General features: G+C 41.4%; 1 protein-coding gene across 1 annotated transcript in view; it reads left to right on the top strand.

Moving 5' to 3' along the window:
- snx19b (sorting nexin 19b) overlaps positions 1-15,162 on the top strand; it is a 44,578-nt gene extending 29,416 nt beyond the window's left edge. Inside the window, exons 12-14 of the mRNA XM_084064892.1 lie at positions 11,904-12,088; positions 12,843-12,930; positions 14,916-15,162. Of these exons, the coding sequence (XP_083921018.1) occupies positions 11,904-12,088; positions 12,843-12,930; positions 14,916-15,036 (394 nt within the window). The 3' untranslated portion in view covers positions 15,037-15,162. The remainder of the gene's footprint in view (positions 1-11,903; positions 12,089-12,842; positions 12,931-14,915) is intronic.
- Positions 15,163-27,422: the final 12,260 nt, after the last annotated feature.

The raw sequence follows: 27,422 nt of genomic DNA, 5'->3' as shown, positions 1-27,422 counted from the left end.
TTACGTACAATTTTTAGGTCTTTTTTACTTGACTGGAGTATTTCCAATTTTCTGTACTACTTCACTGCATTTATTTACTTTATTTACAGCAAATATTGTACTTTTACTCCACTGCAATTATTTGAAAACTTTAGTTACAAGTTAAGTTCTAGATTTGGATTATTATTGCAAAACCACTTCAGACCTATTCTTTGGCAATTCGAAAATAGCCGATCTACAATCTCACAACGTGTCGCAAGGTGACACGTTGTGACCTTGTAGATCTGCTATTTTCAAAGGATTTTTATACATTTTAAAACTTGTGAAATGGGACATTCTTTTACTTTTGGATTTTGATGCCAATACTTTTGCACTTTTACTCAAGTAAATTTTGAATACCGAACTTGTACTTCTAACAGACTATTTCTACAGTAGGGTATTGATACTTTTACTTAAGTGAAATATGTACTTTTTCCATCACTGGAGATGTAAACTGTGGCATCATGAATCGTCTACTGAGGTGTTCAGACAGAGCTCTCGGTGAGGCAAAACTGGTTCAAGTGGTTATGAATCACTTAAAGTTCAAATGTTGCACTATTTAAGCTCACTTGAAGTGTGATTCGGTGTGTGAATGTTTCAGTCTCCTCTTACCCTGGTTTCTTTTTTTACTATACTTGGTTGGCACCACATTAAGTTAAGGACACTTAATGAATGTGAATACACTATTTTCAGTGTCTAGGGCTTGAACTATAAACATTTTATCACAGTACACAAGGTCCTCACATCATCATTAGACGCCATGTTCCACTTCTCATCTTCATGAAGGTCAAATGTGAAGGCCTATCCTTAGCATCCCCATGTAGTTTTGAAACCTTTTATAATATGAAGTAGAAAAAAGTCTGGAAGCGACTATTACTTGCTGATGAAGGGGTCCTTGAGTTAACTCATTAAGTGCCATTGACGTGTTTCACGTGTTTTACCGCTATGGCGCAACGTGCCAATGACGTGTTTGATGTGTTTTTGAAAAAAATGTAAAAAAAATAATTAAAATGTTCAGAACCCAAGATATCATTATCTGAAGATTTGCAGCTCCATCCACTCCTTGTTTAACTTATAACTGAAAAAGGCTGTATCTCACTTCCTAAGCACTTTTTTTTTACTTTGAAAAAATCTCTTGCACTGGGACAACATAGCCAGAAACAATTCTGGCACTCGGTGAGTTAATATAGCATCAGAATCAGTTTAACCACTTTAACCCTATATACATTGGCTATTTGAAAAAAAAAAAAGCCAAGAAGGTAATGGTCAGGAATACATACAGTATGCCTTATTGCAAATGGGTACAGACCCTGTGTACTGTTAACACTCCACTTGAGGTACAGTATAATGTGCTCAAACTAAGTCAGACCGGAAACAGTGTCTCAGGTGTAAGTTGTGTTTGTTCATCCTATATACGTCATGTGGTATTGCTGTGTATTTAGGTTGAAATGGAGAACGAAGAGGTTTGTATGGACAGGAGGGTACTGTAGGCAGGAGACCAAGCCTGGAGTTGAGGCATCTGGAGCTAATTAGAGTTAACTGCTACACAGCACAGCGCTGAAGGCACCCACATAAACCAGCCACTAAGATGTGTTTATTTGTTGTTTTTCACTCTGCATCATGTCTGTGTGATTGTGCTCCAACTAATGAGACAGCATCCTGACCGGTACCATCTTTTATTAGACAGGACTCTCTGTCTCTGCTGTAAAACGTTGAGGAGGATCATGCACTGATGGTTGACATGATGAATATTAGACTGAAGATGTGTTTTAACATGATGTATTTTCCTTGTCTTTTTTCCAGCACCTTTTGATAGCGAGCTCTTAAGACACAGAATGCATTGCAAAGATTTCACATGTCCTCACAATGGAAGGAAAGGCTATTGTAATTCTGATGCATGTGATTAGTGAGAGGGTAAAACATATCAGTTAGAGACTCTAGATTTTCATCAGTTCTGTGTTGATAACTTGTCATGCACTGCATTCCGTATTATAATCTAATATCCCAGTAGACTACTCCTGGCTGGTACAGAATCTGTACACTGTTGCACTTTATGCGAGACCTTTATGCTTATTAACATTGTTGGTCGGCCTATAATAGATCAGATCGGACAGATCTGATTTCAAAAGAGATGCTGAAGATATGTTTTTTTAAGACACAGGAAAAACTCCACCAGCGAATTCAAGATGTAACATTTGATGTATAGGCTGGCAGAGGTTTTCCAGCACAGAGATACATAATTGGAAGTGTTCACATGTCCTCCTCACAATGGAACAATTGGATTCAGGTAATATATCTGAAAACTAAAGTTCCCCTTTAAAAAGTAAATCAACTAAATAACAATAATATATGAGACGAGACACAATCTGGATATGAGAAGCATCTCATTGCCAAGTGTAAATGCGGTCCATAGATAGTGTCAACAGTGTGATATACCTTGCTGGATAAATGAAACAAAGTTTTCAACAGCTTTCCGATTCGGCTTTGGCTCTCATTTTGGAAGGTATGCAGGAATTGAGACCAGCAGTTAGTGTGGATAATCAAGTTATGAAATGCCCTGAACTCAACATCTGTGTTCTGTTCATTCGCACTTGCAATGCCCGCCATACTTACAATCAATATTTCCTGCTTGTCCCTGACAAATTGTGGCCCGGTAATCAGATTTAATGTGATTAACTTGATAGTACTTTGATTGGTTTCAGAGGAGTGGAAATTTAGGTCCTGGAACATGTTGGATTATTTGCCAGCTGCATGCCTTCTCTTAGATCACAACCCAAACTTAGACAGCAACATCACGTTAATCTAAACTGAAGTGTGAAGCCAGATTTGGACTTTCTGTTTTTATCCAGTGGCCTGTTTTAGTATTGTAGTATACGTGACATGCACTAATCTCACAGGCTCAAATAAGGAAAAGCACTACTGCAGTTCTTTCATTTTCCTCCTTGTTTGCTCGAGCCCCTCAAAACGCTTTCATGTTCTCCACACTCACACAACCATAAGGAAAACGCTGCCCTCTCTTTTCTGGTTCAGCCCGGACAGCTGGATGGTACAGCCGTGCTGTTCTCTTCAGTCAGGCTGCTGGTACGTTGAATAGAGTTGAAGGCTGCTTGGTTTTTATGTGCCTGACTGACTGTACAGCCAGTGGGTCATGACATGGATTAGTTCAAGTGCTGGATGTGTTAATGGTGGGCGTCAGGTTTGAAGATCTCTGGACTGAGTTGCAGCCAAAAGTCCACAGTAGAATCCCTAATAGCAGTGCATGCTGCTCAGATTGGTAGGAATGCCACCATGTTATTGCCAGTGCCAGTACACGGATGCCAGGTTGTTTGGGTTACAGAGTAGCATACTATTTACATAAACGTCACCAGAGGTAGAGACTGATAAGTCATGACTACTATTCTTACTATGTTAATAATTAAACACTTGAGTAGAATTGTACACTAACGTCACTTCTCTGAGGACTTAATTCTTTCCCTGAGTATGTTTCATTGTCAGACAGAGGAGTACTGAAGCCCAATGAAAGTGATTCAAGGCTCTTCTTCCTATGTTTCATAAAGTCAACAGCTCAAAATAGAACCTTGCACAAACTATGAGTATGAACTGAAAGTCACACAAAATCCTATCAATTTATGCAAGGAACAGCATAATGTTGGATTATTTCTTTATTTGGGTCATTTTCCAGACAAGTGTCTCTGTCATGAGTAAAGTGTACCAAAGTCACAGTATTTCTACAGTACGTGAGTAAAATATGAAGCAACCTTTATATGGATCCAAATCTTACTTCTGCACAAATGAGACTGGACAGTTAAATGTATCCAATGCCAACAGACCTTCAGTAAGGGGCTAATGTGTATTCTAAATGAACCATATCGGGGCCAACGTGCTAAGATGTGAAAAACAGCCTCATGTCAACATTCTTCTTCCAACAAGTCACAGACCATGCATTAATTGCCTCACTCACTTCTCCAAATGAACATCAGCTTTCCCTTCTCTTTGCCCGCATAGCCATCCAACCCGAGCCCTGTGTCCATGTCACTTTTTCCAGGCTAATTCTAAATGTCAATTAGACGGGGTCATTTTCCAGCTGGAGTATTTTTTAAGTGATTGTGTTTATATTTTTGCAGTGTCAAAAGAAATAAGAACACACACTAGGACTGTGAAAAGGGTTTGTTTTAAATGGGAGTGGCAGGGACATGTGCATAGTGGTAGCAAACAATAATTACAGTGTTAGTTGTGTTAATACCATTATATAGTACTGTATATAGTGGTAGTTAGTGTTAAGTGTATTTATTGGCAAGTACATTTACACGTGCCTTGAATTTGTGAGCGACGGTTCTGCGGTACCCGGGGACCAGCTCCAGCTTTGAGGCCCGTGCCTTTTGGTCAAGGCCAGTGACAAGCACTTAACATGCATGTCTTTAGGTGTGGTAGGAAAATGGAACACCCAGAGGAACCCACCTGGACACGGGATTGGGAAAAGCACACAGAAAGTTTCCAGTCAGAAGCCAGTAGGATTAAAAACCCAGTGCCTTCTTCCTCTGAGGCAGCAGTGCTAACCACTGAGCAACGTGCCAGCTTGTTGTTGTTGTTGTTGTGGCAGTAGTAGTAATAGTGGTGGTATTAGTCAGTAGTCAGTTTTGTGCAAGTGTAGTAGCTAGTGGGAGTCGTAATAGTAATGGCGTTTGCAGCAGAACGTTTTTGGTAATGGTAATATGGTGGGTTGCTTTCAGTGCCTGGTCCAATCTATAGTAACCACTTGCTGTAAGCCCTATTTTATTCTTAGCCTACAAGCTCACAGCTTTTGCTATTTTTGAAGATTTTTGAACATTCAGATTTCAGATGTTTTGGGCAGACTTGCACCAGGTTGACTGAACTGAGCTTCATAACATACGAGTAGACCCCACCCATTCATTCTATTGTAATAAACACCTTTCATAGAATGTTGCTTAAAGGAGTAGTTCACCCAATACATTACTATTTTCTGTCAATTACACACCCCATGAAGCCTTGAATTCATGGAGATTTCTTAGTTTTTGTCTCATTCCTGAGCCAATAATTTGATGACCGGGTCATCGGTCAATAGAAGACTCAGTAGGAGACTCTTTAAGTCCTACTGGAGACTCTGCCAGTCATCAAATGATTAAAAACAAAGAAATCTCCATGAATTCAAGGCTTCATGGGTGTGTAATTGATAGAAAATAAGTAATTATTTGGGTGAACTCAAACATCCACACACACACACACACACACACACACACACACACACACACACACACACACACACACACACACACACACACACACACACACACACACACACACACACACACATAACCATAAACAAACCCAATACGCCCATACAGTATATAGGCATTTCACTATGACTCAGACATAGCCATAAACAAACCTGATATGCCCATATATAGGCATATGGAGATCCTGTTGTCCAGAGCCACAGTCCGACCACTGTGCCCATATATGGTCATGTGCATAAATGGGACCGGCCTCAGACCGGCATCAGCAAGGACTCGAGGGAGTGCGGTCCCCGCCACAGAGTTGTTTGGATATGCGGTTGTCCAGAACCACCGATCTGAACGATATGCCCATATATGGGCATGCCAATATACAGGATATGGGCATATACTAATGACATCAGGGATCTCCCTTTACGGGCATTAAAGGGACACAGGTAGACGGATACAGAGATCTATATTGCATTAGAGATAAGTCCCATCTTCCGTTATCACTCACTCATTCACTTCCTTTATCATTGTTTCACTTCCATTCTTTCGGACTAAACACAACCACAACATATCACATGTCACTAACCACACAAGCCACAACGTGCGCGATTAATTTACATGTGGCGTAGGCTACTTTTCATTGCTCACCACACATTTGCCTCCTCGGCGCATAATTAATTGCGACCAGCACAAACTCACCACATTACGGGGAGACCCTTTCGTTCCCTTTAGCGTGAGCACCACCGAGCGAAACCGAACACAGCCGACGCAAGACGACGCGGCCGCCATTGAAATCTCCCCATCTGCACAACAACAACACACGCGACCACTTCGCTTCAACCCCCGCCGTTGCTTTCACTTTGCTCATGTCTCACATCACACCACACTCACGCTAATATGTCATGCACATCCCACACAAAACATTAAAACACGCCAGTGTCTCAACGCAGCCGCTAACAACAACACCGAGTCGGCAGTCTGGGTTGCCACGTTGGAGGGCAGACAAGCAGACAGGTCAGTGTTGCCAGATGTGCGCCAGAAACAAGCAACCACCTTCATGAAAAAAATAAGCCAGCCGAAGGGGTCCGCGATGTTTCGCGGGGGTCCCCCCATATTTTTTATATATATTTTTAATTACATTTTTTTCTAGTTTGGACACAGACAGACGTGTACAATGGGTACTCTGACAAAGCCCCCGACTTTGTACAACAAATATCTAAAATACCAGATTTACAAGTATTGTTTGGGGAAAAAAGGGTTAATTCAGACAAGGATTTTTAAAATGATAATAATACCTGGAATTTATACAGCGCTTTTCTAAGACCTATTTGGGAAAAAATAAAGTAGTGCAGGTCCTGACCCTACTCATAACTCATCCACCAAGTTTGATCAAAATCTGATTAAACATTCTGATGTACGTTTATGCCTTACGTCTTAACGTCTCTGTTCCTGAGATTTGAGCAATTAAGTCATTTATTTACTTTAATTGTGATTTTACTTTTGACCTTTTCCACCGAAAAGTTAATCATCTCTTTGGGGCAGCCAACTGATCATTCCAGCAAAGTTCCATCAAAATCTGGACATTTATCAAGTAATTTTGTTTACCGACAGGTACACACATACATATACAGAGTAGCGATTACAATACCCTGCCACACATTGCTGCAGGCAGGGTAACAATACTGAAAGGGCTCAAGAACATACAGAACTTGCACTAATGGCGCCAGTCATTACAGAACATACAGACAGTATACAACACTGTATATGACAAAGTGTACCCCTTACAATTGAGGAATTATTGTAAAATGAATGTTAATACTAATAGGAGAAATGGCAAGGACCGAGTGCTGGGATCTGGGATGTTATTTCTTACTGAGACAGTACAGTATGAAAAGATATTGCATCAGTAAGATTGATTCCATTCTGTAAATAATGTTGAAAAATGCATAAGTGCACTACAGCTATACACAGCTATAGAGTAGGTCGTCTTCCATCAGACAATAAGATCACCAAGTGTGTGGTCTCATGTTTGAACTCATTAATCATATCCTTGAGCTGGTCTCAGACCTTGTTTTGGAATTTCTTGAGCCTCCTTGCTTTTATTCTCTAATAGCCCGTCTCTGACCCGACGACTACCTGCATATTCAAAGAAATTGGAGTGTGCAGAAGTTGATGGAAGATTTTCCTTCTTGCAAGAGCAGGCTTAGCTACTACAGGTTGGCGTCATTCCATGACATTTATCAGGCTGTCAGTTTCACAACGACACGAACTTGGCTTAGAGAGAAAGTTACATCAAGTTTCCTGTGTTGAGACGAGATCAGATGATTTGCAGTTGGGCAGAGTTACTCCCAAATTGTAAAAAAGGCCTCAGCAATGTCATTGTGTGTCTTAGGTTTTGACTGTGTGTTCGTGGATGTTTTGCCATCAGAGCCGTTAAGCTCTCCAGAGTCCTGCGTTGGATACCCGACCAGTGACCCTGAAAAAGGGATTTGTGGGTGGTATTTTGTCTAACCTTTATTTCCGAGTTCGGTCCTTGGTAAAACAAAGAACATGCAGGTCAGACCACAGGTGTGTGTAATATAAATACATATACGTGTGTGTGTGTGTGTGTGTGTGTGTGTGTGTGTGTTGCGAGTTTGAACTAGGTCGGCTAGGCAGTTGTCCAGAGCCAGTGATTGTACAGATATGACTTCAAACTTGGCGCGCACATCATCAAGTCGAGTGATGCACAGAGTGGGAAGTTGGTTGGCTCAGCGGATCTACAAACATATTAATCGCTCAAGAACAGATTCTGCTCTACGTTTGAATCTGTCGGTAGCCGTGTTGACAACCCGTGCGCATTGGTTTCAAGTGGGCATGCTATCAGATCAGGAAGCAGGCCACGCTTTACCCAATCAAATGTAGTGGGCGGGATTCACGTGTCCGTCGACCCTTCCCCCCTCAAAACTAACCGAAACTAATTTAACAATAGCGTCCGCGGAGCAGACAAAACCACGGAAAAATATTCACATTTTAACTTGCTCTTTCATCATAGAAACAAGTGGGCTTATAACCAAAACGATCCATGTTCTCTGGGAGAAGTGGTGTTAGTGTTCCGTGTAGAAATATTGTTAGTGGGAATGAAAACATAGTCGCACCACCCGGAAGTGGAGCGGTGAAGGCAGACCAAAAACTCCGGTTTCCTTGCGTTTTTCATTTTCAGTTAGGTCTGGGTTCCCAGATTGCAAAAATATAGATAAAACCGCAAATCCCCATATATGAATCATACATATGACGTCATAGTACTGAATGCCATCGACTGGCCTGGACCAAGCCCCCAGGACCAGGGGAATTCTGAAGCGTTAACCTCCCTACTGGCCAAATCTGGTATTCCAAGTTTGGGCCGGTTGGGGCCCACTAGCAAAAACGGTTTCGACCAATGGGCTTGACTCACAGGCTTGCACACGGAAGTAGTTTGTGACGTAGATGCATGAAGGACACTGCTGCGCATACAAATGGGCCCCTTGATGTAATCAAAATGGCGTGCCCAAACCTGGAAGGAGGGAGTATGCGCTGGGTGAGCAACTTCATTGAAATGAATGGGAAAATGGACACAGACAGACAGATACCAAAATCTCCATAATATGGGCGTAAAAGTGATGGTAGGGTTATGTTTTTCCAACTTGCATCGTTCCCGAGTAGGCGCTGGTCTATATCAATCCACACATCTCTGTATCTGTCTGTTTCTGGGTTTTTCGGTCTGTGTCACTTTTTTGTCCGTATATGGAGCCCGGATTTCATCAATATGACATAGACTGGCCTCCAAGTTATAAGATAATGGGTACTGCACTGAGCACGTTGGGAATGCAATGGCTTGCCCTCCCAACGGGCATTGCTCTGACTAAATTGTAGTCCTTTTAATCATTGTAGTCATTTTAATGTTTGTATTAGTTTATCATGCAGCGTGCAGCGTTAGTCATAGTTGTCAGTGTTCCACAAACTGTAGCTCCCTGTGTGCTGTGTAGCCATGGGGCAGTGACCTGTCATAAGTCAGTGTGATTTAATGAGCTTGTCTCTGGGCGGTATGTGGTGGTGAATGGACTCACATAATCATCCTCCTACTGGGCTTTTAACTAGCCTTGACCAAAATAAACACTGTTGCTGGGGAGGAGGCCAGACCTCACTGATAACCAGAAGAATTCCCACGAAACCCAGGGCCGTGCGTGCGTGCGTGCGTGCGTGCGTGCGTGCGTGCGTGCGTAATCAGTTTTTACTTATGTCAACTACATCTCTGTGTGTCTGTCTGTATTTGGAGTACTACACACGCTCATTCTAGTGTCTCCATGTTTGTTGATTCACTGCATTCTGTATTGATTGTACACCAAGTGCTCCATTCATTTGTTGTTGTTTTTTTAATATAAGGTAAGGATTTTATTTACCTCCAACTGCGGCTCTCGTATCCAACATACTGTAGTTGTAATAGTTGTTTTTTTTTGTCCCATTTATGGAGTACATGTTTTACCAAATTATTTAGCAACTCATTCTGTCACTAAGTGCATGCAGGTTGCGGCAGGTTGCGGTGGTATAGTTGTTCCTTATGAAAAGAGGTGGTTTATACACTACACGTCCCCACAATTCTTGATATAACAAACCCCTCAAATTAAAGAAAGGTAATCGTCTCTGTCGGGTGGGAACCTCACATGTCCAAAACTCTATTCTAATTCAAAAACGGCAAAAGTAGCAGATCTACAAGCTTGAAGAAAGATCTGCTACTTATGATGCTTTTGTGTGAAGCTGTAGTATGATCAAGTAGGGCATTAATTTACGAAAAAACACAACAACTTAGAATATGGAGATAAGAGTTTTCTGCCCGACAGCAACGTAATGTCCGCACACAGTAATTAATGCTGTCTGTTTGTTGAATAAAGCATGGGACAGCATTATACGTTGCGTCTGGACTTGACTCTGTACTTACTTATAGTTGTTTCTGTCATTAGTCTTCAGATGCACATCTCAGCTGTTAGATCATTTCTTGCTTGCTCAGCTTCGTGCTACAGTACAGTTATACAACGTAAAGAGCAGAGCATGTCCTTAAATGATCTGAGTTACAGTATTAAATACTTCAAGGTTAAAACATTGGAACACAGGGATAAACTTGGCGAACATTGTGCCTCATGCCCAGTCTTAACACGGCAGTTATACAACACATACAATAGACAGTGTGATCAGAGCGCAGTATCGCTTTTAGCAAGTTATGAAACACTGATAAAAGCATAAGAAAGTGAAAAATGATGGCCACCATAATATCCACCCTTCTGTAGCTCGAAGGACTGCTGTCAAACAGCAGTCAGTAATCTAAAATGACACGCTAATGAAATAGCTTCATTTAGGGGGAGGGTTCCTCATGTGTCAACAATGGATAAACATGACATAAGCCCTGAAGGGAGGTCCCTGTTTCTTTTAAGCTCTATGTGGTTTTGAACAGCGTTGCATAAGAGTGTCTGCATGCTGTTAAATCATTTTGGAAGTTTTTTATCATGTCTACATCTCAGCGGAGTCTGGAGTCAGAACTGTTATTTGTAACAGAGAGAGAGAGAGAGAGAGAAATAATGTGTGTGTGTGTGTGTGCGTGTGCGCATTTGTAATCAGTTTTTGGTCAAGTCTGCATCTCAGTATTTTTACCAATACATTGTGTATGTGAGCAGTCTAAAGACAGTCCATTCTTTTTCAGCAGCTATAATCTCTGCAATATGAATATAAATCAACACTGTACTGTACGATAGAGCATTATTATTTTTAGTTTTTTCTAGTTTTTAAGATTATTGTCTAAAGCAGAGGATGTACAGGAAAGTGAAGGTAGAAAAACAAAAGAATGACATGAGAGACTGAAATACAGGACGCTGTGATTCGGATCATACTACCTGGCTGAACCAACCAGCTGTTCCTTCAAGTCTTTTAGTCTTCGCATTGGGCTTAAAAATAACCTCACTAACCAGTCTGGATGGCTGGTGTGATCATGTTTTCAGACCAACAATAGTAAATCTCAGTATGGACAAGGTCAGGTCACAACCAGACCTGGGCTCCATGTTTCCCAGTCATCCGTAGATAGTCATTTAATAAGATCTTCTCTTCCAGTGGCACCCCAGTGGCTTACCTGGGCAGAGCGCATACTATCTCAAGTCTCAGTCCTCGCTGCATGCCCCCCCCCCCCCTCGACTGCCATTTTCTGCCGTTTCTCTCCACTGTGGCTATTGGATAAATGTCCTTAAAAAAACAACATAATCTTGAATCGACTTGACTGCATGAACTGTAACAGTTTAGGTTGTGGGTTTCGAAACATGACAATGAACATTTCATGTCCAAGCTATTGTGTCTTGTAAGAATGCTCAGTTGTGTAATGCTCCTGTCTCTTTCATGCTCTTTGAGACTAACAGTAACATACAGGTTCATTTAAATGTAAATCTAACCACCAATACTCAGCAATACCTGCTTTGCGATGCGTTGTGAGCTTGTAGATTGGCAATTTAAATGTTATAATAATTTATTTGTTTTTACACATTTTTGCCTATACTGAATGTTTGCCTATATTGACTTAACTGATGCCAGGGTTAATGTGGCTAAAAACAAACGGCATGTTTCTTTCTGTGTGGTTGTGCATATCAGATGGCTGGATGTGAGTGTGGCCAACCTGACCTGTATCCAATACTGGGTGACGTACATGAGGATGCTTCAGGAGGCAGTGTGGCCAGGGGGGTCGCTGCCCTCACAACCCCGCCCTGAACGCAGTCAGCAGCAGAAAGAAGATACCAAACAGCAGGCCCTGCACAGCCTCCTCAAGCTAGTACCTGGTATAAATGCACACATGCACGCATGTACACCCACGCACGCACGCACGCACGCGCACACGCACACGCACACGCACACGCACACACACACACACACACACACACACACACACACACACACACACACACACACACACACACACACACACACAGCTGTGAAGACCTTGCTATTGACAACATTCATTCTCTTGTCCTGCTCCAAAACCCTTAACCTTGACCCTTGACCTAATCCTAACCCTAGACCTAGACTAAGTTGCTTATCCTAAAACAGACCCTTGCGCAGTACAGTGGTACGAGGACCGATACAATGGCAGATTTCCCCTTTCTATTCTAGTGTCGTAATATCTGACCCTCATAGAAGTAGAACAAAGACTCACTCCCGATCTTCTGACGTAATTTGAAGAGTCACCTCTTCAGACTCCATCTCAGGCCGTAGCACTTGCCCTAGCCTTGACGGCCTTGCAGGATTATGCAAAGGCTAGAATGTAATTTAGATAGCAGGTTATACAGATGCCAGGTCATTGTTGGCCTGGCATCCTACAGTGTGTATAGTTTCAATGTAGGCTGATGATAGGTTCTTGGTTTACGTATGTATTAGTTATTATTCGATTATTGGTTTACCGGTACTTATGTATTACTTTGTAAACTGTAAAGACAGAGAGAAAGACACGTATTTCTTTGAATGATTTGAAGGATGCTGTGTTTACTATGTCACCTCCATATATCTAACAATTGATTTCAATGTGTGTGTATGTAGATCTGGTGACAGACATGCTGGGCTCTGACAAATACAAACTAAGCTGGGAAACGGCACACCAGTCTCTGCAGAATCCATTCATAAACAGGTAAACACACACACACACACACACACACACACACACACACACACACACACACACACACACACACACACTCTCTCACTTTAGGCATTTGTGAAAAAGTGCTGAAAAAGTCGAGAATAAGGTGTCTTATTATCCTAGGAGGTGACTCCTTGTTCTTATTTTTCTTTGAAGATATGTTGTACTTTTATGACTGACTATACAGTATATTTGGGGTAATTGTCGTGCTGCAGAATACATTTTGGACGGATCAGATATCTCCTGATGGAATTGCATGATGGATAACAATCGGCTTCTCAGCATTGGGGAGACCACTAATTCTGACCAATTCTACAACCAAAAGTGCAAGAAACCTCCATCAGAAACCTTGTAGTGTTCTCCAGACCTTCGGCAAACAAACGGCCTGCACACTGCTAACAATTGTTCTGCACCCCAGTTCTTGTGTTTGCATGCATAGGTGAGTGGCTTGGCTTTGCTTCCTCGTCGTAGGAATGGCTTTTTAGCTTCAAGTCTTCCATGACTTCTCTGGACTGTGGATGGGTGTACCATGGTCCCACTGGTTTCTGACAGTTCTGAGCTGATGGACATCTTCCGATTGCAAAGGGAAGGCAGCTTAATGTGTCTTTCGTCTGCTGTTTCCTTGGCCGACCACAGCGTTTCCGGTCCTAAACCTGTTTCTTTGTGCTTCTGCAGAAGTGCTTGGACAGCACATCTGGAAACAACCTGTCTGCCTTGAAATGTCTGCCTGTGAGAAACCTTGCTAATGCATAATGACCACCTTGTGTCTTGTTGCTATGTTCACTCTAGCCATGGTGTAAGATTTCTTTTAGATTAAACCGTGTTCAGCAACCTCACCTTTGAAACTTCTTCAGCAACCTAGCCGTTGTACTATAGCTGTTCCTCACCCAGTTTTATTCCTCCTACACAGCTCTGTTTTTGTTCATGATTTTGCTTCAACCTACATATTTTGTTGATGATCATTATCACATACAGTATTTGGCATAATTGTTAAATCCTCTACTGATCTATATGCGAACAAAACCCTTACGTTGTTGTTTTTTAATATATAAGTGGTCTGTTACTTTGTTTCTTTCTTTAACAACATATAAATATCACTGAAATATTTCACTATTATATGTCCTATTGACACTAATGGAGAAGACAGAATAACCATATAAGACAAATGTTTTTGTGAAACATCTAAAGTGCCTAAAACTTTGGCACGGAGCTGTATATATTTTATAGTTTTATGTAGCTGTCAAACCAAGGAGATTTTCATAGACATCAAACAATTCTGTACATTGGTGCCGATGTATTGGAACATTCACTTTTTGGAAGGGTCTGGAGCCGGTATTCAAGGCTGTTGCATAAGACCATGTCTTATTTCTCTGCTGCACATAGAGAAAAAATGATGTACTCTAGAGGTGGATTAGAGGTCTGTTCACTGTGATATTATGCAGTGGTTCCCAGTGGTACTGCTGGGGACTATTTATCCTACAAGGTAGTTAATTGCATTCACCTTATGTCCCAGGTTGAACTCCTTTGATAATACAGCTGCAGTCAATGATGCCAGCTGAATACAACTAACTTGTTGGAAAATCATCAGTACAAGGGGTCCTTGTAGGATAGAGAACCAGCACTACTAGAGGTCCTGGTAGGATAGAAAACCAGCACTAGTAGAGGTCTTGGTAAGGTAGAAAATCAGCAGTACTTGAGATCCTGGGAGGATAGAAAACCAGCAGTTCTAGGGGTCCCAGTGGAAAACCGGCAGTTCTAGAGGTGAATGAATGATGGAATTAATTTGATTGATTGATTTGTCAGTACTATTTGGAAAAGGAAATTAGTCTTGTATAATCATCAGCGGAATAAGTGCATAGAACATCAAAACTATTACAACAGTGGGGTGGCATTCCACTATGTTAACACAGACTAGACACACTCGACTGTGAAGTGGAGGTGCAGTGTCTTATTGTAACCTATTTGCTCCCCAGACACCTAGTCTACTGCATATGTGACCTTCTCCTGGAGGTCCTGGTTCCTGAAATACCAGAGGAATACTTCCAGAGAAGTCTGCTGCAGAGCCTATCCAAGAGCCCAGACAAACTACCATGAAGACATAAGAACCGGTCTACACACACACACACACACACACACACACACACACACACACACACACACACACACACACACACACACACACACACACACACACACACACACACACACACACACACACACACTTTAAAGTATTTCCCATTGGTTAATTGATCATTTGACCCAGATGAATCGATATAAAGTATGTGTGAACTTTAGGCTGTGTGTGTTCAAATGAACTCATCTGGCTGAAGACTGAATATTCATTGTCCTCATCTTGGATCTCTTGGATTTGGCCCCTGAGGCCAGTCTCGGTCTGTCTCCAATTTAACCTTGATGTATTGACGTAGTATGTAGCTCTTGAACATGGTGTGCTGTACACATTTGTGCTTACACGCACACGCACACACACACACACACACACACACACACACACGACACGCACACACATGCACACGCACATACACACATCGCACATTTGCAGCCGTTTTGATTACATGAGAACACCTGGTTTGCATTTGATGGCGGCAAGGCTCTGATGTGCCGTGCTGAAACACAGATCACATCTAAATGTGCAGGGAAAGCCTCGTCCATTCTCCACATCCAGCCTCTTCCTGCACACTAAAACCTCCGGCTTTGGACAAACTCACTTCAGATGGTCTTCACACTCGGCCCTCGCGCCCCCCCCCTCAGCACAGAGGTCCTTGCATAGGACCTTGGTGCAACCTTACAATGCTCGCGTTGCTTTCCGGGAAGCAGGCTTTCACGCCTTTCTCACTCCGTCAAAGCTCACTGTGTTGTGCTTACGTCCTATGGGGGTCCCAGTAGAAAACCAGCAGTTCTAGAGGGGAATGAATGATGGAATTCATTTGATTGAATGATTTGTCAGTACTATTTGGAAAAAGGAAATTAGTCTTGTATAATCATCAGCGGAATAAGTGCATAGAACATCAAAACTATTACAACAGTGGGGTGACATTCCACTATGTTAACACAGACTAGACACACGTTAGGGTGAATTGTAAATAAGGCCCTCACCCCCCCTCAGCACGAGGTCCTTGCATAGGACCTTGGTCCAACCATACAATGCTCGCGTTGCTTTCCGGGAAGCAGGCTTTGCCTTTCTCCCTCCGTCAAAGCTCACTGTGTTGTGCTTACGTCCTATTAGGGGTCCCAGTAGAAAACCAGCCGTTCTAGAGGTGAATGAATGATTTCCTTTGGGGGATTACAGTGGAGTTTGTGTTTTTTGTTGCAAGCTTCATCCTTCAAATCCAACTAGGTCTCTGTTTGAGCCACACAAGTGTGATTGTTACACCGACTGCACTGCATTTCCTAAATTTGAACCATCCTGTGCCCGGTAGACTCTTTCAAAGGCAGACATACATGTGTTATGTTCTGTGTACTGAAAGCTCCAGATGAACAATGAGATCCTCACCGAACTCCCCCAACACATGATACGATTGATTCTGTTCTTATGTCTGTTCCCATCAGCCATGATCAATTATTGAAACTGATCATCTGAGAATATATTTGGTGAATATTTCAGGTAATTGGTCTATGACTATGTATTAATCTATTTATTTGTTTGATTGTTGATAACACTTTATTGTCTGTCAAATATGATCTGATAACCTTGTAAAACACTAGAGGGGTCCCACGGCCAATATATTTACGCGTGTGTGTGTGTGTGTGTGTGTGTGCGCATGTGCGTGTGTGCGCGCGCGTGTGTGTGAGAGAGATAAGCCTTAAAAGATGACTTGAAGTGATTCGCCTGCACACAGCAGCTCCTATCCCAGTCAGTGACCATGCCTTAAGTTGTTGGATCAATCTCATACAGCAAAATATTTATTTAATTTGTCTCAAAATATACGTATAATGGACCAAATATATTTTAAGGGGCCCGTATTTATGTGAAATTATTTGTTAATTATTATTTGTAAAGCACTTTTGAAAATGTATTTGGAGGGTCCAAAACATATTTTGAAATACATTTCTGGACAAATTTGTTATATTTTGAAATATTCAGGTCAAGTACAGTATATACACAATAGTATCGGTTGTCACCACATTCAGTTGAACATTATGTCGCTGATCTCCAATACTGACCTCTCTGCTGCCTGTTTTATGAAGGTACATCTTATTAGTGCTTGTTGTTTTACTTTTTTAATTTTAATTATACTGTCGGTTACCATACAAATACTGGAAACACCTTAAGTTAATGAAGGTATAGTGAAAAGATTATTGTGGCTCTAATGAGGTTTAATGTGCACTGTTCAAATGTGATTTAAGTCCACACAATCTCTTGGTTGGTAAAAAGGTAAATACAAAACCCTTCAATCCTATTGAGCCAATTAATGTATGTACTGTATGGTTTTTATGAAGTTATTGGACCAGTCAATATTTTTATGTCAGATTTTAACTATGTAGCAACTGTGTTTGGTGGTGATGAAGTAACAAATTACCTTTGCTTTCTGTTGTCTAATCTTCCGGGGTTGAGTCACAGTTTGCGGAGGCACATTGGTTTTGTGGTGTTGAATTCCCTGCGGCCTCTCGGAGGTCATGCCATGCTGATCCTTTGACATCACTTCTCCACATCAGCCTCTTTCACCTTTTCACAATCACCATGAATCCCAACAGGGAGAGTTTATCCCTGTTCTTTAAATCAGTGGTTCTCAACCTTTTCAGGCCGTGACCCCCCAAAAAAAAATCATATTAGAACTGGGGACCCTGCAAAATAATCAAATTTGAACTCGGACCCTGACAAGCCCTTGAAATGTAGGAGTTGAGGCATTCAATTTAGTTTGACTCGGTTCCATATCATTATATTGTTTTGCCTCTTTCTTATATTATTTGACAATGTTTGACCAGTTTTTATAGTATAGTTGTTGTTTACTTTTGATGCAGTAATGGTCTTTTTTTTCTTCTTTTTTTTAAATTAAATTGTCACTTCACTGTCATCTGGGGACCCCCCCCCCCAATGAAATCCTGTGGGGACCCCCCTGGGGGACCCGACCCACAGGTTGAGAACCAGTGACCACTGATCTAAATGTCGTTACAACATCTTGTGGAGAAAAAGAAACAGCAGTGGTCAGACATCATAACACTGCAAAGCTTTTTAGCACCCAGCCTCTGTTCCATGTTTCCTTGTGCCTGTCTTATTCATTTTGATTTTACTTAATGTTTTAATATTAGTGCACTGGTCCCGATTCAATTCAAGCTTCGGTGAAAAAGTCTAATGTGGCACAAGAAGTATGACATGATTCATGCTTCTTTGCTGAATAAATGAGGCTTTATCAGATTAGTCTGTATGTGTGGCTTATTAATCTTGCTTAAAAATAAATAATACTTTTATGTATGTCAAATGCTCTGAATGTACAGTATTTCTCTCAGTGCAGCTCTAGTCAATGAATTTTGTCACATAGTAGTTTTAAACATTTGCTGTTCTTGTGCTTCAGCATATTTTCACAAACAATAAAACAACCAAATGTGGGTTATTAAATGTGTTGTTCACACTCATTATTTTCCTGGACTGGATGGGGCAATATGTTTTACAAGAAAAACACTTCAATTTAATTCGCCCTGGCGTCGATGAGTTGTATTATCTTTGTAAGTTTAAACATTTAGCTTTGACTGGCCTCGATTTTGTACCCTGAAGTTATTAAGCAATGAAAATTTCTGGAAAAGAGATGACTTGGGACAATTTGTTTACTGCCATTTGACATTGAAAATGATTGGTTAATCCAGTCGAGCCTGAGCTGAGTGCTGTTTAGCTTTTGTTGTAATATCATTATACTGTAGGTGAAGGAGGTAAACACAGGACTTATTTGCAGTTGTTTATCATGACCATCTCTCATTTAACCACAGCAGAAAACCATTAAGTGTGCCTCTTGGGGGCGGAGGTTGTGTGAATTTATGGATATTGTTTTGAACCTGGCCATCTCACATAATCGTTTTCACCCATTTGTTTCTAGATCTTTTTACATGTTGATGGATATTAGTGAAGAACCAAATGCTGCACCATAGTCTCCATGCCAAGTTCCTGCTGTGCCCTGCGGTCTCATGGTCTAGGTCCAATAACAACAAAAAGTGTGCATGAAATCCTGTAAACATCCTATAATTAAGATCAGAACAGCTTGTTGGATGCTGCCCCAGGGATTGATTCCAGAGGTAGTGGAGAGTTTGCATGGCTGGAGAAATACACTAAGCAGAAATGCGACATGCAGCTACAAATAATGCCTCTGACTGAAACTTAGGACATCCACCAGTACATTTCTTTCATTTACATGTTATTTTTTTTCCTGTGCTTCTCAAAGTGTGTTCCAGGGGTCCTTGAGGGGGTTCCAGGGGGTCCCCAGCAAAATGTGTTAAAGTTTAAGTTTAACCCCTTTAACCCTATATACTGTTTGAAAATAGCCAATCTGCAGTACAAGCTCACAATGCATCGCGAGCTTGTAGATAGTAGCGGCTCACATCCAGTTTAAAACCCTGGTGCTAGCCTACAGGGCAGAGAAAGGCACAGGTCCTTCTTACCTCCGGGCTATGGTCGATGCTTACACCCCTGCCCGACCACTTTGGTCTGCCGCCACGGGGCGACTGGTTGCCTCGTCGCTCAGTGGTCCTTCTGGCCGATCTACACGGTCACAGCTTTTCTCTGTTCTGGCCCCACAGTGGTGGAATGAACTCCCCACTGATGTCAGGACAGCAGAGTCACTGCCCATCTTTCGCCACAGGCTGAAAACCCACCTCTTCAGGAAACACTACCCTTCCTCTTTGCCTGGCCTACTTGTTGTTAACTAGTTGTACAAACTCTTGTTTTATTGTTTTATTGGATCTTGTTTATTCGATCTTATTCGCTCTTGCTCATTTGATTTTCCTATTTGTCTCATCTGTTTAAGAAAGTAGGTAACTGATATATTGCACTTTACTTTAGCGCTAGGTATACTCTTAGTTGCTTGTTTTAAAAGAGAATGCTCTTAAAACTTCTGGTGATTAGTAGTTTCGTTCCCTACCTATGTTGAATGCACTCATTGTAAGTCGCTTTGGATAAAAGCGTCTGCTAAATTACTGTAATGTAATGTAATGTAGATCGTTTATTTTTTTTAAATCTTGAAAGAAAAAGTGACGCAAAATATTTTTAGATGGGGGGTCTGAAGCCAAATACATATTCATTTGAGGGTCCTTGACATGAAAAAAAGTTTGAGAACCAACGGTTTATTCAACTGGTAAAATATGACATCATTGGTGCTGCTCAGTTTGAAAACTGCTTTTCAGAGGAGAGGAACATTGTTGGAAAAGATAGAAAAAACATAGTAGAAGTTAAGGAAAAATTATCCCGCCGTCAATTATCCCACTTATTACACGGCTACTACTAATACATTGACCCAAAAGTAACAACAAAACAAAGTATTTCCTTGCTTACGGTAATGTTGTTTTTTTTCCTATTTCCTCACGATTTTGTAACCCATTTTTTTCACCCAGTGCCAATGCCTAAGCTTGTAATCCTGGGCGCTACTCTCCCTCTGCCTGGGTAGAGCCCCGAACTGAGCTCATACTTCCTTCAACGCATGAGGAGTGAGCAGGCTGCTGCTTATCACCTGACGGGGGAGTTTCCCTGGTAGGACGTAGCACGTGGAAGGAATACGTTATTCCAACCAGTTCCTTTCCCCTCCATCAGGCGCCCCGGCTGACCGGGGGAGGCAGTATAGAGACCAGGATTGCTGCATGTTTTTTGTGAGGGTACCTACCCTAGGGGACACGGGGAGAACATGCAAACTCCACACAGAAAGGCCCTTTCGCCAACCCCACTTAGGGTATATGGGCACTGAGAGAACGCGCCCACAGCGTCCCCGGCGGGAATCAAACCCATGACCTTCTAGCTGTAAGACGACAGCTCTACCGACTGCAGGCACCACCGTGCCCCTTGCTTACGGTAATAAAAGTATTTCATAAATGAATGCCAGGTGCGGCCGTCCATTCAGCGCAACGCGGTCTCCTCGAAAAGCAACAGGAAGTGTTCATCAAATAGAATACATTTTCGGTTACCGCATTATCTTTTTATCGCTTCAAATGTTATCAAATGCACCGTAGCCGCAATGTGAGCTTGTGTAAATGGTTAACCGCTAATGTGTCACACAACCTCCTGTGTGTAATGTAATTACAGTATGCTGTATTAACCACTTAAACAAACTCTATATACTTCATTGACCGGGGCCACCAAGGGGTCTGTACTTTTTTCTCTACACCAAAATCTCTTCACAAAAACAAACATGTTTTTCCTTTAACCCAGAGTGATATTACAAATGAGATTGTTTATTCTATCCGATTTGCAGAGGTTTGGAGATTTCTGCTGTCGATTTCTGCTGTCACCCCTTATTTTTCAAATGTAATTTTGTGGTGCTTCGAGCACCACAAGCCAAATGTCATTGAGCTCCATTGTATAGAGATGATGGCATAAATCTCTAAACCACTGCAAATCACACCAAAACTATCTGAATGGATAGACAGCACGGGTAACAGGAAACACAGGCTTGCATTTTGAAACCATGTCTGTCCACACATTGAGCGGAGTGCTCGCTGTATTTTAGGGCAGATGTTTTGGGGCAAAGCCAGCTATCCCATCATTCCCACTACATGACCAGACTGACTAATGTGGTCTCCTTGGCAACTGTTGTGCCTCCCCACCTGACACTGCCCCGGGTCAGTGTGAGTGAAATTACTGCCCCAGGAAGCAGTTCTCACACTCAGGCATAACTTTGGCATAGTCGGGGGGAATTGTAGAGGTTGCTGGGGTGACAACCCGACTCAGCTTCTTTATTAACCACTTGAACCCCCATCATCCATATTCTGGGGGGATCATTATTGTTGTGAAGCATTGTGAGCATGTAGATAGGCTATTTTTAGTGAAGAGATTTGGTGTAGAGGGAAAAAAGTGGTCCAAGTACAGAGCCACCTCCGGTCCAATTTACTATGTCTTGATGGTATAAGTGGTTAATGTCCTAGCATGCTCCAGTCCACACGCTAACATGCATACAGTGTTAAAGGGGGATACCACTCATTTTCATTTTCAATTGAACTATGTCTTTAATACACCTTAGAGCTGTTGGAAATAAGAAAAAAAGTCCCCCCCCCTCCTTCTATAGAGAAGAACTCATGTGATCAGTGACATACGCAAGGTGTACTTTTGGCTGAGGGGGCGGAGCCAAAAGTACACCTTGCGTATGTCACTGATCACGTGATCTCAATCAATTATCCAGTTCTAGGCAACATAAAGGGGGTGGGGGGACTTTTTTCTTATTTCCACACAACAGCTCCAAGGTGTATTAAAGACATAGTTCAATGTTGAAAATGAGTGGTATTCCCCTGTAACCCCAGTCTGTCAGGTGAAGAGATCAGGCCATCCTGGAATGGGGTCAGATTTTTCTCTAATGACAAAAGCTATAAAGCTTTGAAGACACCCCAGAAAACCATAATGGGTCCCATTCCTCTGATAAAGGAGAGCATAACAAAACTATGAATACGTGTTCTTATTGTACATCGCAATGCATTTTAAAGTCATTTATTTTATAAGAAATTAAGTTATAACAACGTGCTGTGTGTTGAGTGTGCACTGGCTGATGTGCCTGTGTCTGTGTTAATATCAAAATTGAATTAATAGATAAAATATTGATCAAACTAGATGCAGTGGTAACAGTAATTGCACAGCTCCAGTTACAACGTCCTGCAAACTACAGCACAAAACAGCAGTATCAACAGTTCACCCCCATGGGTCTTTCTCTCCAGATGAACTTAGTGCCTACGATCCGTCCTAATTTGTAGCATGCGGCCGGTGGTTTGAGAGAGTAAATCAATTTAAAGTCTTGTTTCGCATCGGTGTGAGCCTCCGTCTTCATGGGGCTGCTTTACATGGAAAACACATGTTCCTTCTCCCCTCGGCAGCTTACGCAACCTCCCAACTCTGATTCCCAATGCTGTTTGACACGCTTTGCTCTCTGGCAGTTGGAGGGGACAATTGTGGCTTCTCTCCTGTCTTATTCTTTTGTTTTTATCCACGTCTTACATAAGAATATAGCCATTATACAAAATACAAACACGCGCCAAAGTTCAAATGTTCTTCTAGAGGAGCCAGACTATAATGGTAGGAGACATTTGAGGAGTAACTCTTTAGACAATACAGAGGAAACAGATCTGTGTAGGAACTCTCACCCAGACTGTTATTTTGCTGTAGCACTAACATTAATCTTAATAATAATATCCTTTAACCCCCCCCCCCTCCAGCATCAAAACAACAGACAGATAGGTAGACGTTGAACCTTATGGAAGATGAGAGTGCATTGGTTCCCTTAGTAAAAAAAAAAAGAGGTTCCATTGTGAAGCAGCTGAAGAAAATGTTAATTTGCTTGCTCACCGAAACTGATTCTGATTATCGGAAATTAATTAATTATTGAATAAAGTACTGTGTATCATGCTGTTGTCTGTGGATGGAAACCTTGTATGTCCAAAACCGTTACTTTTCAGGAAATGAAAAGAAGAACCTGTGTTCCATTGGATCTTTTTTAGATGTTATTTAGTCTCAAGCTCTTGTTAATGGTTAAATGTTTTAAAACACACTGACAGACTCAACTACTTTAAAAACCGGCATCCCTATTTGTGGGCATGTCAATATACAGTATATAGATCCAAGATAGGGAAAATATCCGATCTACAAGCTTGTAGTTTGTGTTGCTAGTAGATCTGCTGTTTTCGGTACTTTTGCATGACACTGTCATACGACAAAGTATAAATTATGGCAAACAAACCAAACATAGAAAGACTAAATATGGAGATACAAGGTTTCCGGTGGTAGGGCACACATAGAAGGGGTTTTTCTAACGTCTCCACCACTTGTGAACCTGACATGAAGGACTGACCTGCATTAGCTATTACTACAACATCAAACCACCCAGTTGCCGCAAATGGAGGTGAGCAATTCTGCCGACTCTTCTCACTATTATTTAACCGCATATGTTTGTCCCTCTATGAGAGGGACGTTAATGGTCAGTCCTGGTTTGCAGCATGGCACTTCTCTGTGGCTTTAAAAAGTTGCACACATAACTGATGGTTTTTATGGATCACAAGTAAATATATCCTTTTTTTCGTTTCCTAAAAACTGAGGAAAGATAATAATATTTAAAAGATAAAAAAAAGTTTAAAATAAAAGTTTTTATCATTTAAAAACAATTCCAACATTTTTCCAAAGTATATCATAAACAAAATGAAATAAAAAAATAATTCCCATAAATAAATAAAATAAGTTAAATAGTAGTGAAAATAGCAGATCTGCAAGCTCACAATGCGGCGCGAAGTGGTGTGTTGTGAGCTTGTAGATCTGCTATTTTCACTAGTTTGGGTACCAGGCAAATGTCTAATTTCTCGTTTGGGTCTTGAGCTAAAAAGTTTGGCAACCACTGATCTAATCCACTGAGTTAAGGACAAGGGTGGGCTGTTCCATGCAATGTACTGTATACACGTAGGCCTACATGGCTTAAAGAATGCAGCGACCATTTAAACACATTAACCCTGGCATCTCTATTGTGGGCTATATTTTTCATTTAATTAATGAATTAATTTACTCCAAAATAGTGACTTTGCTATTTTTGAGCTGAACTACAAGCAAATGATAGCTTAATAAATAATTAAATGCTAACAAACAACAATTTGCAGACAAACTTGTGCCAAAGTGATACATACAATATAAAGGCATCTCCATTAGGAACAAAGCTAAACAATCTATAGAACACAGCAGCACCCTCTGCTGTTCAGCACAACTGTGTGACTGGGTAAACGAAAGCATGCTTATTAAACTCATAGTTATAATAATATATGAATCTGGACTGCAGCTACAGCCTTGTAGCAGCATATTGCACAGTATGCACACATTAACCATCTGCATTCATCCCAGCAGCTCGACACTGAGATGTATCTAATGATGGAATAGGCTCTATGCACAGCAGCCATATTATCACTGCCTTCACATCACAGGTGTTACCAATGATACTAATGAAGGCTCTGTTCCATTTAGTCTAGCACAGTGGTTTCCACGACCCCCATAACTCTGAGAGTGTACAAATGGAACCAAATATGGTTCCATTTGTACACTGTCAGAGTTACACACCTGTAAGGGGCCATTTGGAAGCCAATGAGGGTCCCTGGACCCCAACTGTCGACCCACTGGTGTAACAGAGTGTTTCCAGTGGGCCAACATGCACAATATCAGCACCCTGACAATGGAACAGAGCCTTCATTAGTATCATTGGTAAACACCTGTGAATGTCTTCATAATAGAGGATATGCGCATGCTTAAAGTGAATGGCACATCGAGTGGCAAATCGAGTGGCAAAGCAACATGCAAAGTGAGTTTAACATTGTTTAATGTTGTTTAATGCAATCAGATATGACTTTTCTGTTTGGATGCATGGGCTGTCAAGGCCAGAAAGTATTTTTTTGACACTCAGTAGGCATTCCTGCATAACTTCCAGGTTTGATGATGATGTCACACGCATATCCTCTATATGGCTGCTGTGAATAGAGCCTATTGGTTAATCTCACGGGCTAATATTAAGATACGCGTCACAACGAAATTAGACAGGCATGTGCAAAAAGTATGAAATCTATAATATAAGTATAATGCACTGTATCATCTATATGCCTTTTATCTATCATCTTTTAAATGGATGCGAAAGCACCCGTTTGGCACTAGAGGGTGCTATGACCAAAGTGTCGATTCTGTGTGCCATACTGGTGGTGACCATGGGGAGGTGCTGTGTGGTAAACTGGTGACATTCACCTGTTGCTCTCTCTTCTCTGTGACTACTTTCCACAGCATGATGGAGTTTAAGCCCGTTTGTTAAGTTGTTTTATTTATTTATTGTTTAAGTCTCTCTCGTCAACTACTAAATTCCTACATTGTGCCAGTCAGTCAGCGCCAGTCTGCCAGTCAATCCATATTTAAGAAACAGGACAAGCATAAATTCTTTCTCCATCAGGAAGCATTTACAGTACATACAATATGATATTTTATAATTATATAATCATTGCCTTTTGACACATTTCTGAACCCGATTGAAACCCAGGCCATTGTGTATTTCTATATATCTATTATAGTTTCAGAGCTTCCAAGACACCTCAGTCCCTCGCCACACTTTGAACACATGTTACTGGATCCATCCTCTTAACCACTTGTGTACCAATCCACTTTGCTCTCTCCACCTCGGTCGCAATGCAGCTGAACACGTCGTCAAGCATATCATAACACATCCTCAGCTGTAACCAGGATTGTTTGCTGTCTAATTAATTGCACCTGCTTAATTGTGCTTGTGTTGTGCTTGTTAAGTAGACCTAAGCTCTCAGGGTGGGGTGAATGGATTTTGTAAAAAATCCAAGGAAGCTAAATTAAGGAAAGGTCACCGATGTAATTTTCTCTATCCAGCAATTCCAGCTGGCAGATGTGTCGCACTGGGTGGCAAAATGCAGCCATGACTCCGATGGAATACTTTGGAGTCAATGAGGGCCAGGTGGACCAGCTTATAAATAATCACTATTTCTGAATGACTGAGACCTTAATTTGTAAAATACTTGGTCCAGGAAAATAGAAGAAGACGTATCACAAATTGTTTTTTGCTGTGTTGCTTTTCGAGGTGTACACTGTATCATTTTATAGAGGTATTTAAAGAGCATAAAATAAGTTTATGAACGTGCCAAGTATCGCGAGACTGTCTATCATTGCCAGTCTTACAACCAAATCTCGCGTTACTACCGAGCCTGAATCGATACCTGCCGCTGCTTAGATGCCTCAATATAACAACTTGTGCATATCCCATGCACATCTAAAAACCAGTGGTCACAAAACAACCTGTGATATGTCTTCTTTTATATTCCTGAACCGATTATATGACGGTCGCAATCGTTCAGAAATAGTGTTTGTTCACAAGCTGTCCAACCGGCTCTCATTCACTGCAATGTATTTCATCAAACTGAGTGTCATGGCGCATGCCTGGCGTTCAGCACGTCTCTTCCTTAATCTACATTCCTTGTCAAAATCCAGGACACTGTGCATTTCACCAGGGTTCAAAATGGATCATTAGATGATTTCTCATGGATCACATATAATTGACTATAAACAATCAAGCTGACATGTTGGCATTCTGTACTTTCAGACGTGAATACTTTACAACCCAGACAAACCAAACAGAGTAATGTTGCATTTACTCAATAGTTTATGGTTAACCACTTAAAACCCATATACTGTGTACTTAATTGACCAGGGCCTCCCAGGGTTCTATACTAGGTCTGCCAGTATTTCCCTCTACATCAAATCTCTTCGAAGAAAATAGCCGATCTACAAGGTCACCACACATCAGCTGTTTTTG

Source organism: Gymnoscopelus microlampas, assembly GCF_963454915.1.
Source record: "Gymnoscopelus microlampas genome assembly, chromosome: 8".
NCBI lineage: Eukaryota > Metazoa > Chordata > Actinopteri > Myctophiformes > Myctophidae > Gymnoscopelus > Gymnoscopelus microlampas.
The sequence above is the reverse complement of the archived record's forward strand: the minus strand, read 5'-3'. Positions and strand labels throughout refer to the sequence as shown.